Source organism: Trichomycterus rosablanca, chromosome 3, assembly GCF_030014385.1.
Source record: "Trichomycterus rosablanca isolate fTriRos1 chromosome 3, fTriRos1.hap1, whole genome shotgun sequence".
In the NCBI taxonomy this organism is placed as follows: Eukaryota; Metazoa; Chordata; class Actinopteri; order Siluriformes; family Trichomycteridae; genus Trichomycterus; species Trichomycterus rosablanca.
Window position 1 is genome coordinate 22,262,889 of NC_085990.1, and position 16,875 is coordinate 22,279,763.

Genomic DNA, 16,875 nt, shown 5'->3' on the forward strand with positions numbered 1-16,875 from the left:
GACACAAATATACATTTGTGTGAAATAATCATCAGAACCACTCTGAAAGCATCCACATGTTTAGCTGAATTTTCCTTAATGTGTGGTAGTTTCACTTTTAAATTGTTTTTTATAGCTCTGGGTGCTTAAAAACGGAGAGAATTAGCTTCTCTGAGAGAGTGTTAAACGCTTATCGTGAAAAAATCTTCACATGGCTTAATGTACTAAAAAATAACATAGAAACACTAAATTCTCTCAGTTACTATTGGTCATAAATTTTCTCCACAAATTTATCGGTCGTTGTTTTTAAGTACAAAAATTCACGTTAAGTGTTGTTAGTCGCTTTTACCATGTCATATCAAACAGTTCGTCTCATTGGAGGCACTTTGAAAAGGTCAGCAGCAAACTGGTTTAACGTTTAATCAGGTGAAATTTGAACGTCACGGCAAGTTCAAAAGTACTCGTTGCTTAGGGAGGCGCAGTAGCAAGCTAAGCAGCACCGCCACACTCCATTGGAAACAGTGGCACATCCACTTCTCATGTGAATGAGCTCTAGGAAGAATTAATGTGCAATTTATGGTGTCCTTAATACAGTTTTTCACAGTTCTTTAATATGCAATTACATGATAATATTTGTAGTAACATCAACGTAAATGCAAAGTGTTAATTACTGGCCTCTTTTCTCATATTGCTATAACTAAGGCCCTACCTAATTCATGGCTGTTAGATAGGCTGTTTTACCGTGTAATATGCAGTTTGCTGTAAAAATGGAAAAATTGTGTTTAGTGATTTAATGTTTTTCATTCGCGTAGCGTATGAAAAATGATGCGCAATATGAGGTTGGTCCTAGCAATCATAGGGCAATTAAGTTTAACCGACTTTTCTGTGGTGTAATGTGCTGACAATGTTTGATGTATGTTTATGTATTGAGTGTATTTTGTCTCTTTGGGAATTCCATAATCAATTTTTTAAAAGTGTGCTTTTCTACACACGTGATCATTTCTCTCTAGTCTGTGCTGCACCTCAAAATACCAAGTCAGTAAAGTATTATGCTTCCTAAAGTTTGTCTATGTACAGTTTATTTCTTTCTTTATAAACTCGGTAAACTCTAAAGACGCTTGTTACACTAGCAATCAGTTAGACAAAATGTCCAAGATGTTAAAGTCTAAAGCAGCTAAAAACACTGCTCGGGTAATTTAATGACTGCCGTGAAATGTGGCACTTTTCTTTAAAAATCTGTGAAATCTGCTATTTTTTAAAAAACAGGGCCTGTAAAATTAAGCACATCTCCCAGTAAATTTAGTAGGACCCTAGCTATAACTATAGTTTCCTATCCATGAGTTGTTATTTAACCAAGTGAACTGTCTTTTGTCCTACAGGATCTATGGCTGCCCCCAGCAAGGCCTCAGTGCCTTCTGAGCTCTGTATCTTTTTGATCAATTGGGATGTGTGGCTGTTTTAAAGACTGTTTTAAATTATTCTAAAATAGAAACCATTTTAAAGCTGTGTACTTTAAGAAGACATGAAACCAAAAATTTTCACATTGCATTCCAGTGTAACGATAAAATGTAATGGAATTTGAAGTTTTTAATGTACTTCTAATATATATATATATAAATTGTATTACTATCCTGCAAACATTGCTGTAGTAACATCCCACACCCCCTGTTTAGTTAAGGGAGGACATTATTATTTGTGATACTTGTTTTGAAAAATGTCTGTGGTATTTTGTTCTTTCTTTTATTGTTATAGCTGTTTGTCCACCCATGTCCTTGAAATTGTCCCAAGCAAGCCTTTGTGTCAGGACAGGGTCTTTGTTTTACAGATTTATTCTTTTGGAATTCTTTCTTAACATTTAGACTCATCAACTTGGAGTGTTTTTCAACCTGATATTATCATCAGTGCCAGTGAAGGTAGGAAGCATTTTGTTATCTGACATGGTTCAAATAAAACAAAAATAGTTTATTTTGTGATTTTCTTTATATTTGTTTGTGTACACAACAGGATATTTGTGGTATCTTCAAGTAAAGCTTCAGCCAACAGTACAGCTTCTTCGAGACAAAGGCAAACTGCTGGACTTCTTACTCAACAGAAGTGATTGCAAAATGGTCATTCTGTCTGTATGCTCACAAAGTATGTAAATTTCAACTTATTGAATTATAAAAAAAATTAAATCTTAAAGTTTACAGTTATAGGTGAATAAAGCGAAAAATAATAATGACAAATATCATAATTTGTATATGTAATCACAAGCCTTTTTAATAGACATTCTTATTCATTTAATTAACAGCTAATCATGTAGCAGTGGAATTTATAATGTAATTCAAAAACAAGTCAACATTAGAAAGAGTTAAGAAAGTGTGCCATTTTTGTTGCATAGTTGCTGGTGCCAGATTTGCTGGTTTGATTATGTCAGAAACTGCTGAGCTCATGTTTTTCATGCATAACCAAAAAAAAATCCAGTGGGTGCCAATTCAGAAACTTGTTTATAAGTGAAGTCAGAGTGACATAACTAAAAGTAAATTTATGATAAACTACCTACATGTTACAGAAAAGCATCTCTATACACCAGTGGCGGCTGCTGGTCTTTCAAAGAGGGGAAGCTCATTGTCGGCTTACATCATAAAATTTTTCAATTTATTTACACATAAATTCTGCCCTCTGTTCCTTTTACAAGAAAATGGCCTGAAATGGGTTGCAGTTTGTCTTTCGACTTCACTCGCAAAATCCGCGATGGGACTGAAGCTCCTAGTGATTAAGTGACTAATGAAGTGTATTGCTTTGGCAATACGAATGTCCCTATTTGTCATGCCAATAAAGCTTCTTTTGAGTTTGAGTTTGAGAAGTGACAGTGTAGTGCTCAAACGAGCTGTCAATCAAAACGGGATTCAGCCTTTCCACTGATCCTCCAATCATCTTGCAGAAGCTCAGCGTTCAGACCCGCCCACTGCCCCATTCACCCCCAGAGACGCTCAGCGTCCGGGGGCGGGACAAAATCGAGGCATTTATCCAATGACCGGCGAGTTTCGGAGCATTAAAAAAAAAAACTCAACGCAGTCCCATAGAAGTGAAGAGACGCTCAGCTTCTGCGGGCAAATGCATTGACGCTACGGGAATGTATGAGTTAAGTTAAGAAAATTGAGTCGATTTGTGATAATTAGCTGATTCTGAACGAACTCGTCTTCGAGATATACGTGTTCTAACGCATTTGTCCACCACTATCTCTACAGTCTTTTGCGTGTTGCTCAGCAGGTGGTTGCTGCTGCACCAGGAGACTAGCTGCTCGAATTCCTTTCTGTAGGCAAGCTCATCAACATTGGCTATGAGATCCACCACAGTGGTGACATCAGCAAACTTTAGGATCTTTACACCTGGTTCCTTAGAAACACAGTCATTGGTGTAGAGACTAAAGAGAAGGGGTGAGAGCACACAGCTTTGTGGTACACTTAGGGTCCACTTACAGTACTTGGGGTCCACTGGTCTGACATGTGTTTACCTAGCCGTACCTGCTGTGTCCTGTTTGTCAGGACGTCCATGATCCACCGGCAGATGGCATCAGGCACAGACAGCTGGGACAGTTTAACCTGCAACAGCTCTGGCACTATGGTGTTGAAAGCCGAGCTGAAGTCCACAAACAGAACTTTAGCATAGGTTCCAGGACTGTCAAGATGCTGTAGCATAAAGTGCAGGGCCACGGTGACTGCATCGTCAACAGATCTGTTTGCTCTGTATGCAAACTGCAGGGGAGCCAGCAGAGGATTTGTGATGGTGTTTAGGTGGGCTAGGACCAAGCATTCGAAGACCTTCATGACTACAGATGTCAGGGCTACAGGCCTGTAATCATTAAGTCCAGAAATTTTTATTTTTAAAGCATGAGGGAACAGAGCAAAGTTCTAGTGATTTGTTTAAGATATGAGTGAAAGTCGGCGCTATTTGTTTGCTGCAGTGCTTGAGTGCACCTTTTGTTTCCTAAAGAGTCTGTTAACGTCCTGCTCGTTGATGGTTAGAAGAGCAGGGGACAGAGGTGAGAGAGCCAGGGTGGAGGAGGAGGTGGATGAATTAGCTGAGAAAGGCTGAGAATTGTCCTTAGTGAATTCAAATCAGCAGTAGAATTAGTTTAGGTTGTTGGTGAGTTGACAGTCATTCGGAAGAAGGGGGCTCTTGCTCACTTTGTGGTGGAACCTGTTGCTGTTTTTTACCGTGGTAGTTAATTTGACTTCAATTTCAATGACTTAAGGTGTGACATGTTACACATTTCATCTTACTAAAGTCAATTAGGTCTTTAGCATTTATACATCTGCTGCATTAAACACATGTACTGTCTGTAACTACCTTTGATCCAAAAGTTAAAAATTATAATTTTGTGACATGCACAGATGTTAAGAAATAGACATTGGCATGCACATTTTATTCGGTAGTTCAACAATTTTGGCTCATCAGTGTAAATACAGTGGTGTTCAAAAAAATAGCAGTGATTTTAAAAAAGTGAATCATTGTAATAACTTTTGTTTCCATAAATGCAAATGCACTGAAAATACTACATTTTAAATTCTAAATCAAAACATTAACAAAATTTAGCCAGTTTGTGTTAATCCTTTACAGAAAGTTAATGAATATTGAATATAAAATGAATATTAGGCTGTTCAAAAAAATAGCAGTTCCAGCATCAAAAAATTTATGTATAAACTGAAAATGTTTGAGGTTTCACTTCACTTTAAATTGCTGAACTAATATTTAGTGGCATACAATTGTTTCCGAGATCTGTGTTGCATGGAGTCGACCAACTTCTGGCACCTCTGAACAGGTATTCCAGTCCAGGATGATTAGACTACATTCCACAGTTCATTTTTGGGTTTTGCCTTAAAAAAACACGTTTCAGATGTCAGCCCACAAGTTCTCTATGGGATTGAAGTCACGGGATTGGGCTGGCCACTCTATTACCTCAATCTTGTTTGTCTGTAACCAATATGTTCTGGGTCATTGTCATGTTGAAACACCCATTTTAAGGCCATTTCTTCTTCGACATACGGCAACATGATCTCCTCAAGCATTTTGATATATTCAAACTGATCCATGATCCCTCGTATGCGATAAATAGGCATAACACCATGGTATGAAAAACATCCTATCCCATGTACTTTGGCTTGAATTCAGTCCTCAGGGGTCGTCTGACATACTGTCTACGGCCACTAGACCCAAAAAGAACAATTTTGCTTTCATCAGTCCACAAAATGTTGCCAATCCTTGGCAAATTTTAACCCATTCAGGACATGCTTTTTTCTTAACAACGGGACTTTGCAAGGAGTTCTTGCTGGTAAATTGCCTTCACTTGATCATCTTTTGTACTCACTGGTAACTTCACATGTTCCTTGATCTTTCTGGAGGTGATTATTGGCTGAGCCTTTTTGGCTATTCTTCCATCCAATCGAACAGTAGTTCCACGTTTCCTTCTGTGTCTTTCAGGTTTTGGTTGTCACTTCAAGGCATTTGAGATCATTTTAGCTGAGCAGCCTATAATTTGCTGCTCTTCTCTGTATGTTTTTCTCTCTACAATCAACTTTTTAATCAAAGTAAGCTGTTCATCAGAATGAATTACTTCACCAGTTGAAATATTCACTGCTATTATTTTTAACAAGCCCCTTTCAATCAATGCTTCGATTACTCAGAATGAGCTGCATGCATGTCCTAATTGTTGGGTTTGCTTTGTTTTTATTACTTTACTACACTTTTTGCTTTGTAGAAGTATCATTTCTACTAAAAACAGTGATTTATTAGGTTAATGATGTTGGACTGCAATTTTTTTGAACACCACTGTAAGTAGATGCCACTGCCATGTCATTACTATAACTGATGTGCGGGGGTCATTTATCTAAATAATTGCACATGGCATAATATTTGCTACAGTAAGTAAATGTATCCCCAAAAAGTACACTAATACATGATGTATACTTAATAAAAAGGCCAGTATGTGTAGAATCAAGGTTATATTCTTTTTATTCAATTTAATTTTTTTCTTTTTCTACCAACCTATTCATAGTCCGAAACAGCCAACTATGTTTGTTTAGGTTTTCTGCTGGTTGATAGCACAACTGAGAATCAAATCTGGATCAAGTTTGTGTTCTTAACTAGCAGCTTTGTGGTTTTATCTGACAGTTTTATCTGTGCAGTAATGCTTAATACGCTATTAAGGATGCTTAATTACAGTATGTAATGCAACATTGTAATGTAAGTTTCTTTACTTTTTTTTTACCCTTTTTAAGTGCTAATAGGTAAGGAGAAAGAACACTTGCCTGTTGTGGCCACTGTATTTGATAAGCTAAATCAAGTGTACAAGGAGTACCTGGAGGCAGAGCATACATACACCATGGTACTGTTATTTTTCCCTCCTCACAGATCCTGAACCTACCAGTTTTTAGTTAAATACATGAGAGAATTAAACAAATTATGGAGGTTACCTATTTGTTTGTCAGTGTCTCTGACATTTAGTGTAATTAATGTCAAACATTATTTGTTTCCCTCCTTTAGGCTATGGAATCAGTGTCCAGTCGTTTTAGCAACTCGTATACCAGACCTGTTCGAATGCAGGCAGTCATCGATCAGTCAGACATGTACACTCATGTCTTCTCTGCAATTACTGAGAAAAAGGTAATTCACAGTTAAATTGACATTATGCACACTGTATTTGACGATGTAAATAATCATGATTAAATTATGTAAAAATTGTGTAAATTATGTAAAAAATATTCAACCCCCTCTCACCTTAAAAGGTATTATGGTGATGTATAAAGAATTACATGAGGATATATAAGTCTCAGTAAATAGGAAAATAATATTTATTAACATACAAGCAATTTTTGTTAAGATAATATTTAAATTCAAATGTAAAACATCTAGTTCTCTTGACAAATGTCCATGTGCACTATTATTTAACCCCAGCCTCACCCAGTACGTGATCGAATATAATTTTTCCTCGATAACCTTAAATAAGCAATATCCGTGCTGACAATCTTCTGACACATCTTACTCTGTTCTGATGAGATTGTTTAGGCCTCTGGATGGAATTGTTAATTTTTTTCCTTGTCAGGCAGGTTTGCTGCTGTGCCATAAGTTTGAAACTTCTGGAAAATTCTCTAATACCCAGTGCGAAATTCGGTGCAATAAAATCTCCTGGTTTAGCGTTTGTGACAGCTCCTTAGTTTTTTAGTTTTTATCATGGTTGCATCACACCTTAGATAGATATGTATTTATTTTAGATAGATAGATAGATAGATAGATAGATAGATAGATAGATAGATAGATAGATAGATAGATAGATAGATAGATAGATAGATTGTTACAAAAAACAAAGAACATCAGTAAACATGTATATCTATGGTTAATATAATAATTATAACTATAACTGTTTACATATGTGGTGGTAGGTTTATATACATGGTAATATATATACATAATAGTAGTAGTAATAGCTAGGTATGTATAATAATAATTATTATTAGTAGTAGTAGTAGTATTATTATTATTATGATTTGAAAAATCTAAGCGCATAATAATGATAATACGTAAATAACTATACATAGAGTCTTAATGGGTATATTATTGTGCAAATTTGTGTGAGGTAGACAGTGCAAGTGCAAGTAAAATGCAAGTAAAGTGCAAAGTGTTGTTAATGGTGTAGTGTTAAGCAAGGTAATTGAGGTGAAACTGTTTCTGAACCGACTGGTCTTGGCAAATGTATTTCCTCTCAAATAGCAAAAGGTTATACAGTGTGTGCTCTGCACACACAGAGCAGATGGTAGAGGTCTCTGATAGTAGGAAGCAGTGTACCAATTATGCGTTATTACGTTCCCAATTATTTAATCATGTTGGTTTCTTTTGCGGTTGAACATCTTAAATTGCAACTTAAGTTATGATTTATTATAGTTTTCAGTGTAATACAATTTTACATGTTTACCAAAGCGGTCACAGTAATGTGTTTTTTAAATTTCTTTCACAGGATATGTCTCACAAGTTCATCATTGGTGTTATCATTGAATACATTCGCTCACTCAACCAATTTCAAATCACAGTTCAGGTACAGCACCATTGTTATCTGTATAGAATTAGATTTTGACAATCATGGTTTTATACAGTTGATAAAACTATTATGTAAATCAATATCTTCAGTTGTATACCTAAAATGTTTTTAGTGTTTACAAGGAATAACATTATGACCACTGACAGGTGTAGTGAATAACACTGATTATCTCTTCATCACGACACCTGTTAGTTGATGTGTTAGTAGCAGAAAAAAGGAAGGAAGGAAGGAACTACTGTTCGATAGGATGGAAGAATAGCCAAAATGGCAAAGGCTCAGCCAATGATCACCTCCAGAAAAATCAAGGAACATGTGAAGTTACCAGTGGGTACAGATGATGATTAAGTGAAGCCGATTTACCAGCAAGAACTCCTCGCAAAGTCCCGTTGTTAAGAAAAATACATGTCTTGAATGGGTTTAAATTTGCCAAGGAACACATTGACTGGTCCAAAGAGAAATATTTTGTGGACCGGTGAAAGCAAAATTGTTCTTTTCTAGTGGCTGTAGACAGTATGTCAGACAACCCCCGAGCACTGAATTCAAGCCAAAGTACACTGTGAAGACAGTAAATCATGGTGGTACAAAATTATGATATGGGGAAGTTTTTCATACCATGGATCAATTTAAATACAGTATATCAGAATACTTGAGGAGATCACGTTGCCGTATGTCGAAGAAGAAATGGCCTTAAAATGGGTGTTTCAACATGACAATGACCCAAAACATCTTGGTTACATACAAACAAGATTGAGGTAATAGAGTGGCCAGCCCAATCCCCTGACTTCAATCCCATAGAGAACTTGTGGGCTGACATCTGAAGCGCGTTATTTTGAGGCAAAACCCAAAATTGCAGAAGAACTGTGTAATGTAGTCTAATCATCCTGGACTGGAATACCTGTTCAGAGGTGCCAGAAGTCGGACGACTCCATGCGACACAGTTTATAGATACATTTTTTGAGTTTTTAAAGGAAAATGCTGGCACTGCTATTTTTTTTAACAGCCTAATATTAATTTTTCTTAACTTTCTGTAAAGGATGAACACAAACTGGCTAAATTGTGTTAATGTTTTGATTTAGAATTGAAAGTGTAGTACTTTTCAGTGCATTTGCATTAATGGAAATAAAAGTTATTATAATGATTGTCTGCTTTATTCGCTTTTTTAAAACCACTGCTATTTTTTTTGAACACTACTGTACATCACATGGATGGCCAGGGAACACATGGCACCAGGATGCAAAGAAGGCAAGCCGGCAGAGGCAGTGTGATGTTTTGGGCAATGTTCTGCTGGGAAACCTTGGGTTTTGCCATCCATGTGGATGTTACTTTGACCTACCTAAGCATTGTTGCAGACCATGTACACCCTTTTTTGGAAACGGTATTGTCTGATGCATGTGGCCTCTTTCAGCAGGATAATGTGCTCTGCCACAAAGCAAAAATGGTTCAGGAATGGTTTGAGGAGCACAACAACGAGTTTGAGGTGATGAATTTGCCTCCAAATTCCCCAGATATCAATCAAATCGAACATCTGTGGGATGTGCCATCTGCCTCTCTTACTGCTACTGACTTTGCAATGTTCTTTCAGGAAAAGATTGACAAAATTAATCAATCCTGTTCTCTGACTGACACACTTTCAACTGACACACTTTCAACTGACACACTCACAACTGACCCTCAACCCACTAATACACTCACCAGCTTCACCCCACCCACCATGGATGAGGTTGCACAGATTCTCTCATCCAGCAATCCCACTACATGCACACTTGACCCTATACCATCTACTATCCTTAGAGACATCTCACAGGACCTAATCCCCTTTATCACACCACTCATCAACAACTCCCTGACATCAGGTGTTGTCCCTACAGCTTTCAAGAAGTCATCCCTCTTTTTAAGAAACCTACACTAGACACCACAAACATTAACAACTACAAACCAATCTCACTCCTCTCTTTTCTATCCAAAATTCTTTAACGTACTGTCTACAACCAACTATCTCTTTTTCTCAATGACCTTCACAATCCGTATCAGTCTGGCTTCAAGGCAGCACACTCCACAGAAACAGCTCTTGTGGCGGTTACTGAGAAGCTTCATGCAGCCAAACTTTCATCGGTCCTTATTCTTCTTGACCTCTCTGCAGCCTTCGACACAGTGAATCACAACATTCTCTTGTCTACTGTCTCCAACCTTGGAGTAACTGGTTCGGCATGGCAATGGATGGCCTCCTACCTGGAAGGGCGTTCCTACCAGGTGTCATGGAGGGGATCTACAGTATATCCCCTTCATGCACTCTCTCAAACGGTGTTCCCACTTCTATTCTGGTGCTGTACCGGTGTTCCACTTCTATTCTCTATTTACACCCGCTCTCTGGGTAAGGTCATAGCCTCCAATGGCTTCTCTTACCACTCCTATACAGATGATTCTCAGCTCATTCTGTCATTTCCTCCTTCCGACACACAAGTCTCAGCTTGCATCTCAGCATGCCTGCGCGATATCTCAGAATGGATGTCAGCTCATCAGCTGAAACTTAATCCCAGTAAGACCGAGCTGTTACTTATTCCTGGAGATCAATCTCCAACCCAGGACCTAGTCATCTCTCTTGATGACTCCCAAATCAGACCATCTGATAATGTAAGGAGCCTTGGTGTCATCCTGGATAACCAACTGACCTTCTCCCCTCATGTAGCCAGCATGACGAGAGCATGCCGGTTCCTCCTCTACAACATCAGGAAGACTCGCCCATTTCTCTCCATGGAAGCTACTCAGATTCTTGTGCAGTCACTTGTAATTGTCCAGCTGGACTACTGCAACTCCCTCCTGGCAGGTGCTTCGCTATCAAACCCTTGCAACTCATTCAAAATGCAGCTGCCCATCTGGTTTTTAACTACTGCCACATCACCCCACTGCTGCATTCTTTTCACTGGCTTCCTGTAGCTGCCCGCATTCAGTTTAAAACACTGATGCTCGCCTACAAAGCCAAAAACGGACCAGCCCCAAGCTACCTTCAAGGTCTAATTAACGCTCTGTACCACGCAACCTCCGAGCTTGTCTCGCTCGACTTGATCCTCCATCTAGGACTCGAGGAAGACATGCATCAAAGCTTTTCTCTGTACTTGCACCCAAGTGGTGGAACTTCCTCTATCTGTCTGAACATCTGAGTCTCTTGCTGTCTTCATAAGACAACTAAAAACCCACCTCTTTACTAAGCACTTAAGCTGACATGTACTTACTTACTAACACTCTTATTCATTTCCTGCAAAAAAAACCCCACTTTGGTTCTATCAGGGTTTCAGCAGATTTGTGTTCTTGAACTGTTGTCTACTTGAACTTGACTATGGTAATGTTTACTATGGAAGCACTTCTGTAAGTCGCTCTGGGTAAGAGCGTCTGCTAAATGCCGAAAATGTAAATGTGCTGGACAAACAAGCCAGATCCATGGAGGCCCCCACTTCGCAACTTACAGGAGTTAAAGGATCTGCTGCTAACATCTAGGTGCCAGATACCACAGCACATCTTCAGGGATCTAGTGGAGTCCATATCTCGACGGGTCAGGGCTGTTTTGGCAGCAAAAGGGGGACCAACACAATATTAGGAAGGTGGTCATAATGTTATGCCTGATTGGTGTATGTATGTATATATCACAAGTTTTCTGTAGTAGGGTTAATTCACAAGTTTCCTCTTACTTGGTTGTTGGTATGGTAGAAAATCAAATTGCTTTGACATATTATTTTCTGTATAATAGCACTACCTCTATGAGCTGGTTATTAAAACTCTGGTCCAGCACAATCTATTCTACATGCTTCACCAGTTTCTTCAGTATCATGTGCTCAGTGACTCCAAACCACTAGTAAGTACAGTTTATAGACATTACGCCATGCAGCTGTATACTGCCAAAATAAAAATTATTACAATTATTAAATTTAGTTTGCTGCTGTTTAAATGTAAATGTGTGTAGTGTTTGATTTTAAGTTTTAAGTTTTTTAAGTAGGTAGGTATTGAGCAGTGATTGAGCAGTGTTTAGTTGCAATCATTTGCTACTAAATGGTTTTAAATAATGTTTTTGTTCCTTAAAAATCTTTTAGAAAATGTGATGTGTTAATTGAAGTTCTTTTTTTGTAATATTAAGTTTTATTTATAAAGAAACTAAATAACGGAATTAGAAAAGGGGCAATGTATGTTTCCACCTATGTATTTACCAAGCCATGTGTTTTTATTATTTGTTCTTAGATTTTTAAAACCATATTGTATACTGGCTTAGTTTCTGCATTGTAGTGTTATTGTATTGTTTTTTTTTGGTGAAGGCCTGCCTGCTGCTATCCCTGGAAAGCACATATCCTCCTGCTCACCAGCTCTCTCTTGATATGCTTAAGGTACAATGCAATTACCTTTTTTTGAAAGTGCTGTTGTTTTGTTTTAATTTTGTTAAATAAATTGGTAAAAATGAAAACATAATATCTGTTTTATCTGTTTTTCTGTTTTCATGTGTTTAACAGAGGCTCTCCACAGCTAGTGATGAGATTGTGGAGGTACTTCTATCAAAACAGCAAGTACTTGGAGCTCTACGTTTTGTTCGAAGTGTTGGTGGTCATGACAATGTGTCAGCTCGTAAATTCCTTGACGCTGCACATCAGACTAATGATACTATGCTCTTCTACACAATCTTTCGTTACTTTGAGCAAAGAAATCTCCGATTACGTGGCAGTCCTGCTTTTAACCCAGGTGGGTGGTCCTGAGCTTCTTTATATCCCTCTGAGTTGCTCATCTTGGCTCTGCATGCATCTGTACAGTGCAGTTCCCTACATCGTTTTTTGTTTGTTTATATAGTTCAGGCTTATCACTGCTATGGTGAACATAAATTAGGTTGGCCACCTGTTTAATGTTGTCCAAAAAAGTATCAGATCACTTAAGCTAATTAAGCAAGCTTTTTTATTTTAGTTTTCTCAATGTACATTCACAGAATGCTAATAAAGCAGGTCTCTTTGTTTAGGCATAGCCCAGGCTATGGCAATGTTAACATAGATGTTTTATTGATGGTAATAGGACTCTGCTGCTATTTAATATCCCTCTATCCAAAAGTCATATAGTACTTTATTTAAAAGTAAAAAGAAGTTTGAAATGACTAAGTACCGACATCCAACAGGAACAAAATATGGTTTTAGTTCACTTATGATTTTATAATTGTTTCCGTGTAGTTCAACTTATCTCATTGTCTTTGTTGTAATTTATTTTCTTGTTCATCTTCTTCTCCTTTAAAACTTTAAAACCATTAAATAAGAGCTTAATTTACTTAATTTACTAACAGAGCTAACATAACTCAAACATGCATGCATTAATTTTTCTAAAATTTGATAGTTGTGAATGAAATTTATAGGGTAGTTTTGTTTTTTTTAACTTTGGTGCATATGAGGTTATTTTGGGTGCTATAACATGCAAATAACTTTTTCCTAGTATATGGTTGTCCAATCAAACTTGTCTATAAAATTAACACTTCATTTGCTCCTGTTTGATGTGTCTTTTCCCTGGTCTGATCCTCCTTTCCTTTTTTTAGCTTTGATCCTAATTTTACTTTTCCATAATACTTTGATGCTCAATTCAACCTATAGCCTTCTTCTACCTGCTAATGTTGCTTCTTTTACTACTTTCTGGTCTGGTGTTCCATTTACATTTACGTCCTTCCAGCTTTGATACTTTGCCTACTTTTCCTTTGTGTCAATTTGCATTAATTCTAGATTGTTATGAAAAGTGATCACATGAATTGCAATTAATTGCAATTCATATTTCCACTGCATTTTAGCCCTGCCACAAAAGTACCTGCTAACTTCATTCCAGTGATCTTCTCGTTAGCTCAGGAGAAAGTGTTAACAAGGACAAGGCAGCTGATATATATGAGCAGACTGATAGATGGATAGATAACTTTATTAATCCCATAGAGAAAGTTTTGGTTGCTTTAAAAAGGGGTGGTGCTTGAAATATTTGTCTTCGTTTGTTAACCATGGAAACATGTGCAGTCATTGCTTTGAATCAAAAAGCCTTCACAAGCAAGGACATTGCTGCTTATAAGAGTGCACCTAAATCATCTATTTATCAGATCATCAAGAACTTCAAGAAGAGAGGTTTAATTTCTGTGAAGAAGGCTTCAGGGTGCCCAAAAAAGTCCAGCAAGTGCCAGGACCATCTAAAAAGGGATTCAGCTATGGGATTGTATAACCACCAGTGCAGAGCTTCTCAGGTATTGCAGCAGGCAGGTGTGAGTGCATCTGCACGCACAGTGAGGCGAAGGCTTTTGGAGGACAGCCTAGTGTCAAGAAGGGCAGCAAAGAAGCCACTTCTCAGGGACAGTGGTAGCCTTGTGGGTGAAGCTTTGGACTATCAGTCGGAAGATTGTCGGTTTAAATCCAGGCTCTACTATGCAGCCACTGTTGGGCCGTGCACAAGGCCCTTAACCCCTCTGCTCCAGGGGTGCCGTACAATGGCTGACCCTGTGCTCTGACACCAACTTCCAAAAAAAAAACGGGATATGCAGAAAAAGAATTTCAATTTTTTTTTACAATATTATTTACAATAGATGGTGAAAGAACAAAATTATGTACATATCTTAATCTTAAGAATTATATTTTAAATTGAGAATTTCTGTAATGGATTGACAATTCTCACATTAAGTTTGACACCAATTGGTAAGCTAAAACTTAGTTTGCAAATACTGAGCATTTGGTAGATTCTTCTTTTTTACCTAATCATGTTACCTCCATCTGTTACCTGCTTATTGTGGAATGTTTTAAAATGATGTAACTTAAATATTATACAAACTACTCACTTTTACTACTCACTTGCCCCGTGCCAACTTTTTTGAGTGTATTACCAGCATCAAATTGATTTTCTTTTATAATTGTGATATGCAAATAAGTTGGTCGGTCAAAACATTAAAAGTAATTTCTTTGTACATTCGTCATGATTTATAAGAATGAACAAATCACAGATTGTTGTTTTTATTGCATTTTACAAAATGTCCTCTAAATTTTCTGGAAATTCTACATTTATTTGGAATTGACAATTTAGGGAATTAAGTGAAGACTGGGTAGGCTGTAATGCAATACTTTTTTTTCCTCTCCAGGTGAACACTGTGAAGAACATGTTGCTTACTTTAAAGAAGTGTTTGGGAAACAATCACTGATGAAGCTTGTTACTATCTGAAGGAAAATCGAAAGATAGGCTTGGCAAGGTCCAGAGACAATACAAATTGGCATGCTGCTTATATAGGATGTGTTTGTCATATTTCAGAACTGAATCTGTTCAAATTTTCAACATGATTTGGGTAAGGCAGGGAGCAAGTAAGTAAGTGGACTTGTATTGCACTTAATGCTGTTGCTGACATTGACACACATTGTTTCATTCTTTAATTTATTTATGTTTACTAACCAGTTTTTACTAATTAGCTTTTTTGAAGATATATATGTAAATGTATTAACATTCATGTAACTGCCACTAAAAATGCTTTCTACTGTAAATGTGGGTGTCGCTGCATATATTTGTTTTTCTGTAGAAAGTTAATTGATACTAATCAGTTATTTTAGTTTTTGTATGTTTAAAGGATCATGTTTTGTTATTTTAATAGTGTAAAATTCTATATACACCATGTTACAAATTATTATGCATGTGCGATTTTTGTTTGTTTTTCCTAAACATTTGGTATGTGCAAAGATTTTGTTTTATCCTTAACAGTAATATTACAGTGTGGATGTTATTACAAGTGGAAGTACTGATAATGGCAATGGCTGCATTTATTTTTTTAAAAGAATGCAAAATATGTTGATTTAAATTATTATGCAGAATTCAGTTTTTAAAAATATTTAATGGTTATAATGACATTCATATTTCCAACAGAAATCTGTTATTTGCTGCATACACAGATAGTTTTACAAAAAATAAACACAACTTAAATCAAAAAGTTTATATTTCAATATCAAGTTACATACTGATATGTGAGCCCTTCTTTGAGATGACTTTAACAACTCTCTTATCCATTACACTTGTAAGTCCATTTATAGTTTCTGCTTGTATTTCATTTGAGGATGCCAGTATTGCCTCCCACAGCTGCTGTTTTGAGGTATACTGACGATCACTCTAATACATCTTCCTTTTAAGGATACTTCACAGATTAACAATAGGACTGAGTACAGGAAATGATGGTGGCCAAATCATGATTTTGTCTCCTTTTAGGCCCATACCAACTAAGGAGTCAAAGGTGTTTTTTGCAGCATGGGATGGTACATTGTCTTGCATAAATATGATTTAATTTCAGAAGGTATTATTCTTACTTTTATACTATGGCAAAAAAAATGCTCAGTTAGAAACTCCACATCGTTTAGAGGTCATTTTAACACCCTCAGGGACTCTAATGGGCCCTACCATTTCACTTCCCAATATTCCGGCCCAAATCATCACCCCACCACCTCCTTGCTCATGTTGAAGTCTTGTAGAAACAGGGTGGCCGTTTACCAGCCATTCAGAACTCCATCCATCAGGACCATCCAGTGTAGCATGGTATTCATCAGTGAATAAAACTGTTAGAAAATCTTAGTCTTCATGTTTTTCTGAGCCTTCTCTTGGTGAGCTTTGCTTTGGGGTAGCCAAACTACAGGTTAATGTACAACTGCCAGCCTGTGGAGGGTCCTTCATCGAGAGGTTTGTGACACTCCGGAGACACCAGCAGTTTCAAATACATGTTTGCTGCTTGCAGATTAATTTGTCTGACAAAAACTTTCCTTAATAAGTCTTTATCAGATTACATACGAATCACTCACATCTTTTCACATTTTGATGAT

At 37.2% G+C, this 16,875-nt stretch overlaps 1 protein-coding gene across 1 annotated transcript in view; it reads left to right on the plus strand.

The window, feature by feature from the left end:
- Nucleotides 1–16,630, plus strand: part of rmc1 (regulator of MON1-CCZ1) — a 60,346-nt gene extending 43,716 nt beyond the window's left edge. The window contains exons 11-20 of the mRNA XM_062991057.1: nucleotides 1,359–1,403; nucleotides 1,839–1,892; nucleotides 1,984–2,112; nucleotides 6,240–6,346; nucleotides 6,505–6,624; nucleotides 7,973–8,050; nucleotides 11,796–11,900; nucleotides 12,355–12,423; nucleotides 12,547–12,772; nucleotides 15,165–16,630. Of these exons, the coding sequence (XP_062847127.1) occupies nucleotides 1,359–1,403; nucleotides 1,839–1,892; nucleotides 1,984–2,112; nucleotides 6,240–6,346; nucleotides 6,505–6,624; nucleotides 7,973–8,050; nucleotides 11,796–11,900; nucleotides 12,355–12,423; nucleotides 12,547–12,772; nucleotides 15,165–15,244 (1,013 nt within the window). The 3' untranslated portion in view covers nucleotides 15,245–16,630. The remainder of the gene's footprint in view (nucleotides 1–1,358; nucleotides 1,404–1,838; nucleotides 1,893–1,983; nucleotides 2,113–6,239; nucleotides 6,347–6,504; nucleotides 6,625–7,972; nucleotides 8,051–11,795; nucleotides 11,901–12,354; nucleotides 12,424–12,546; nucleotides 12,773–15,164) is intronic.
- Nucleotides 16,631–16,875: the final 245 nt, after the last annotated feature.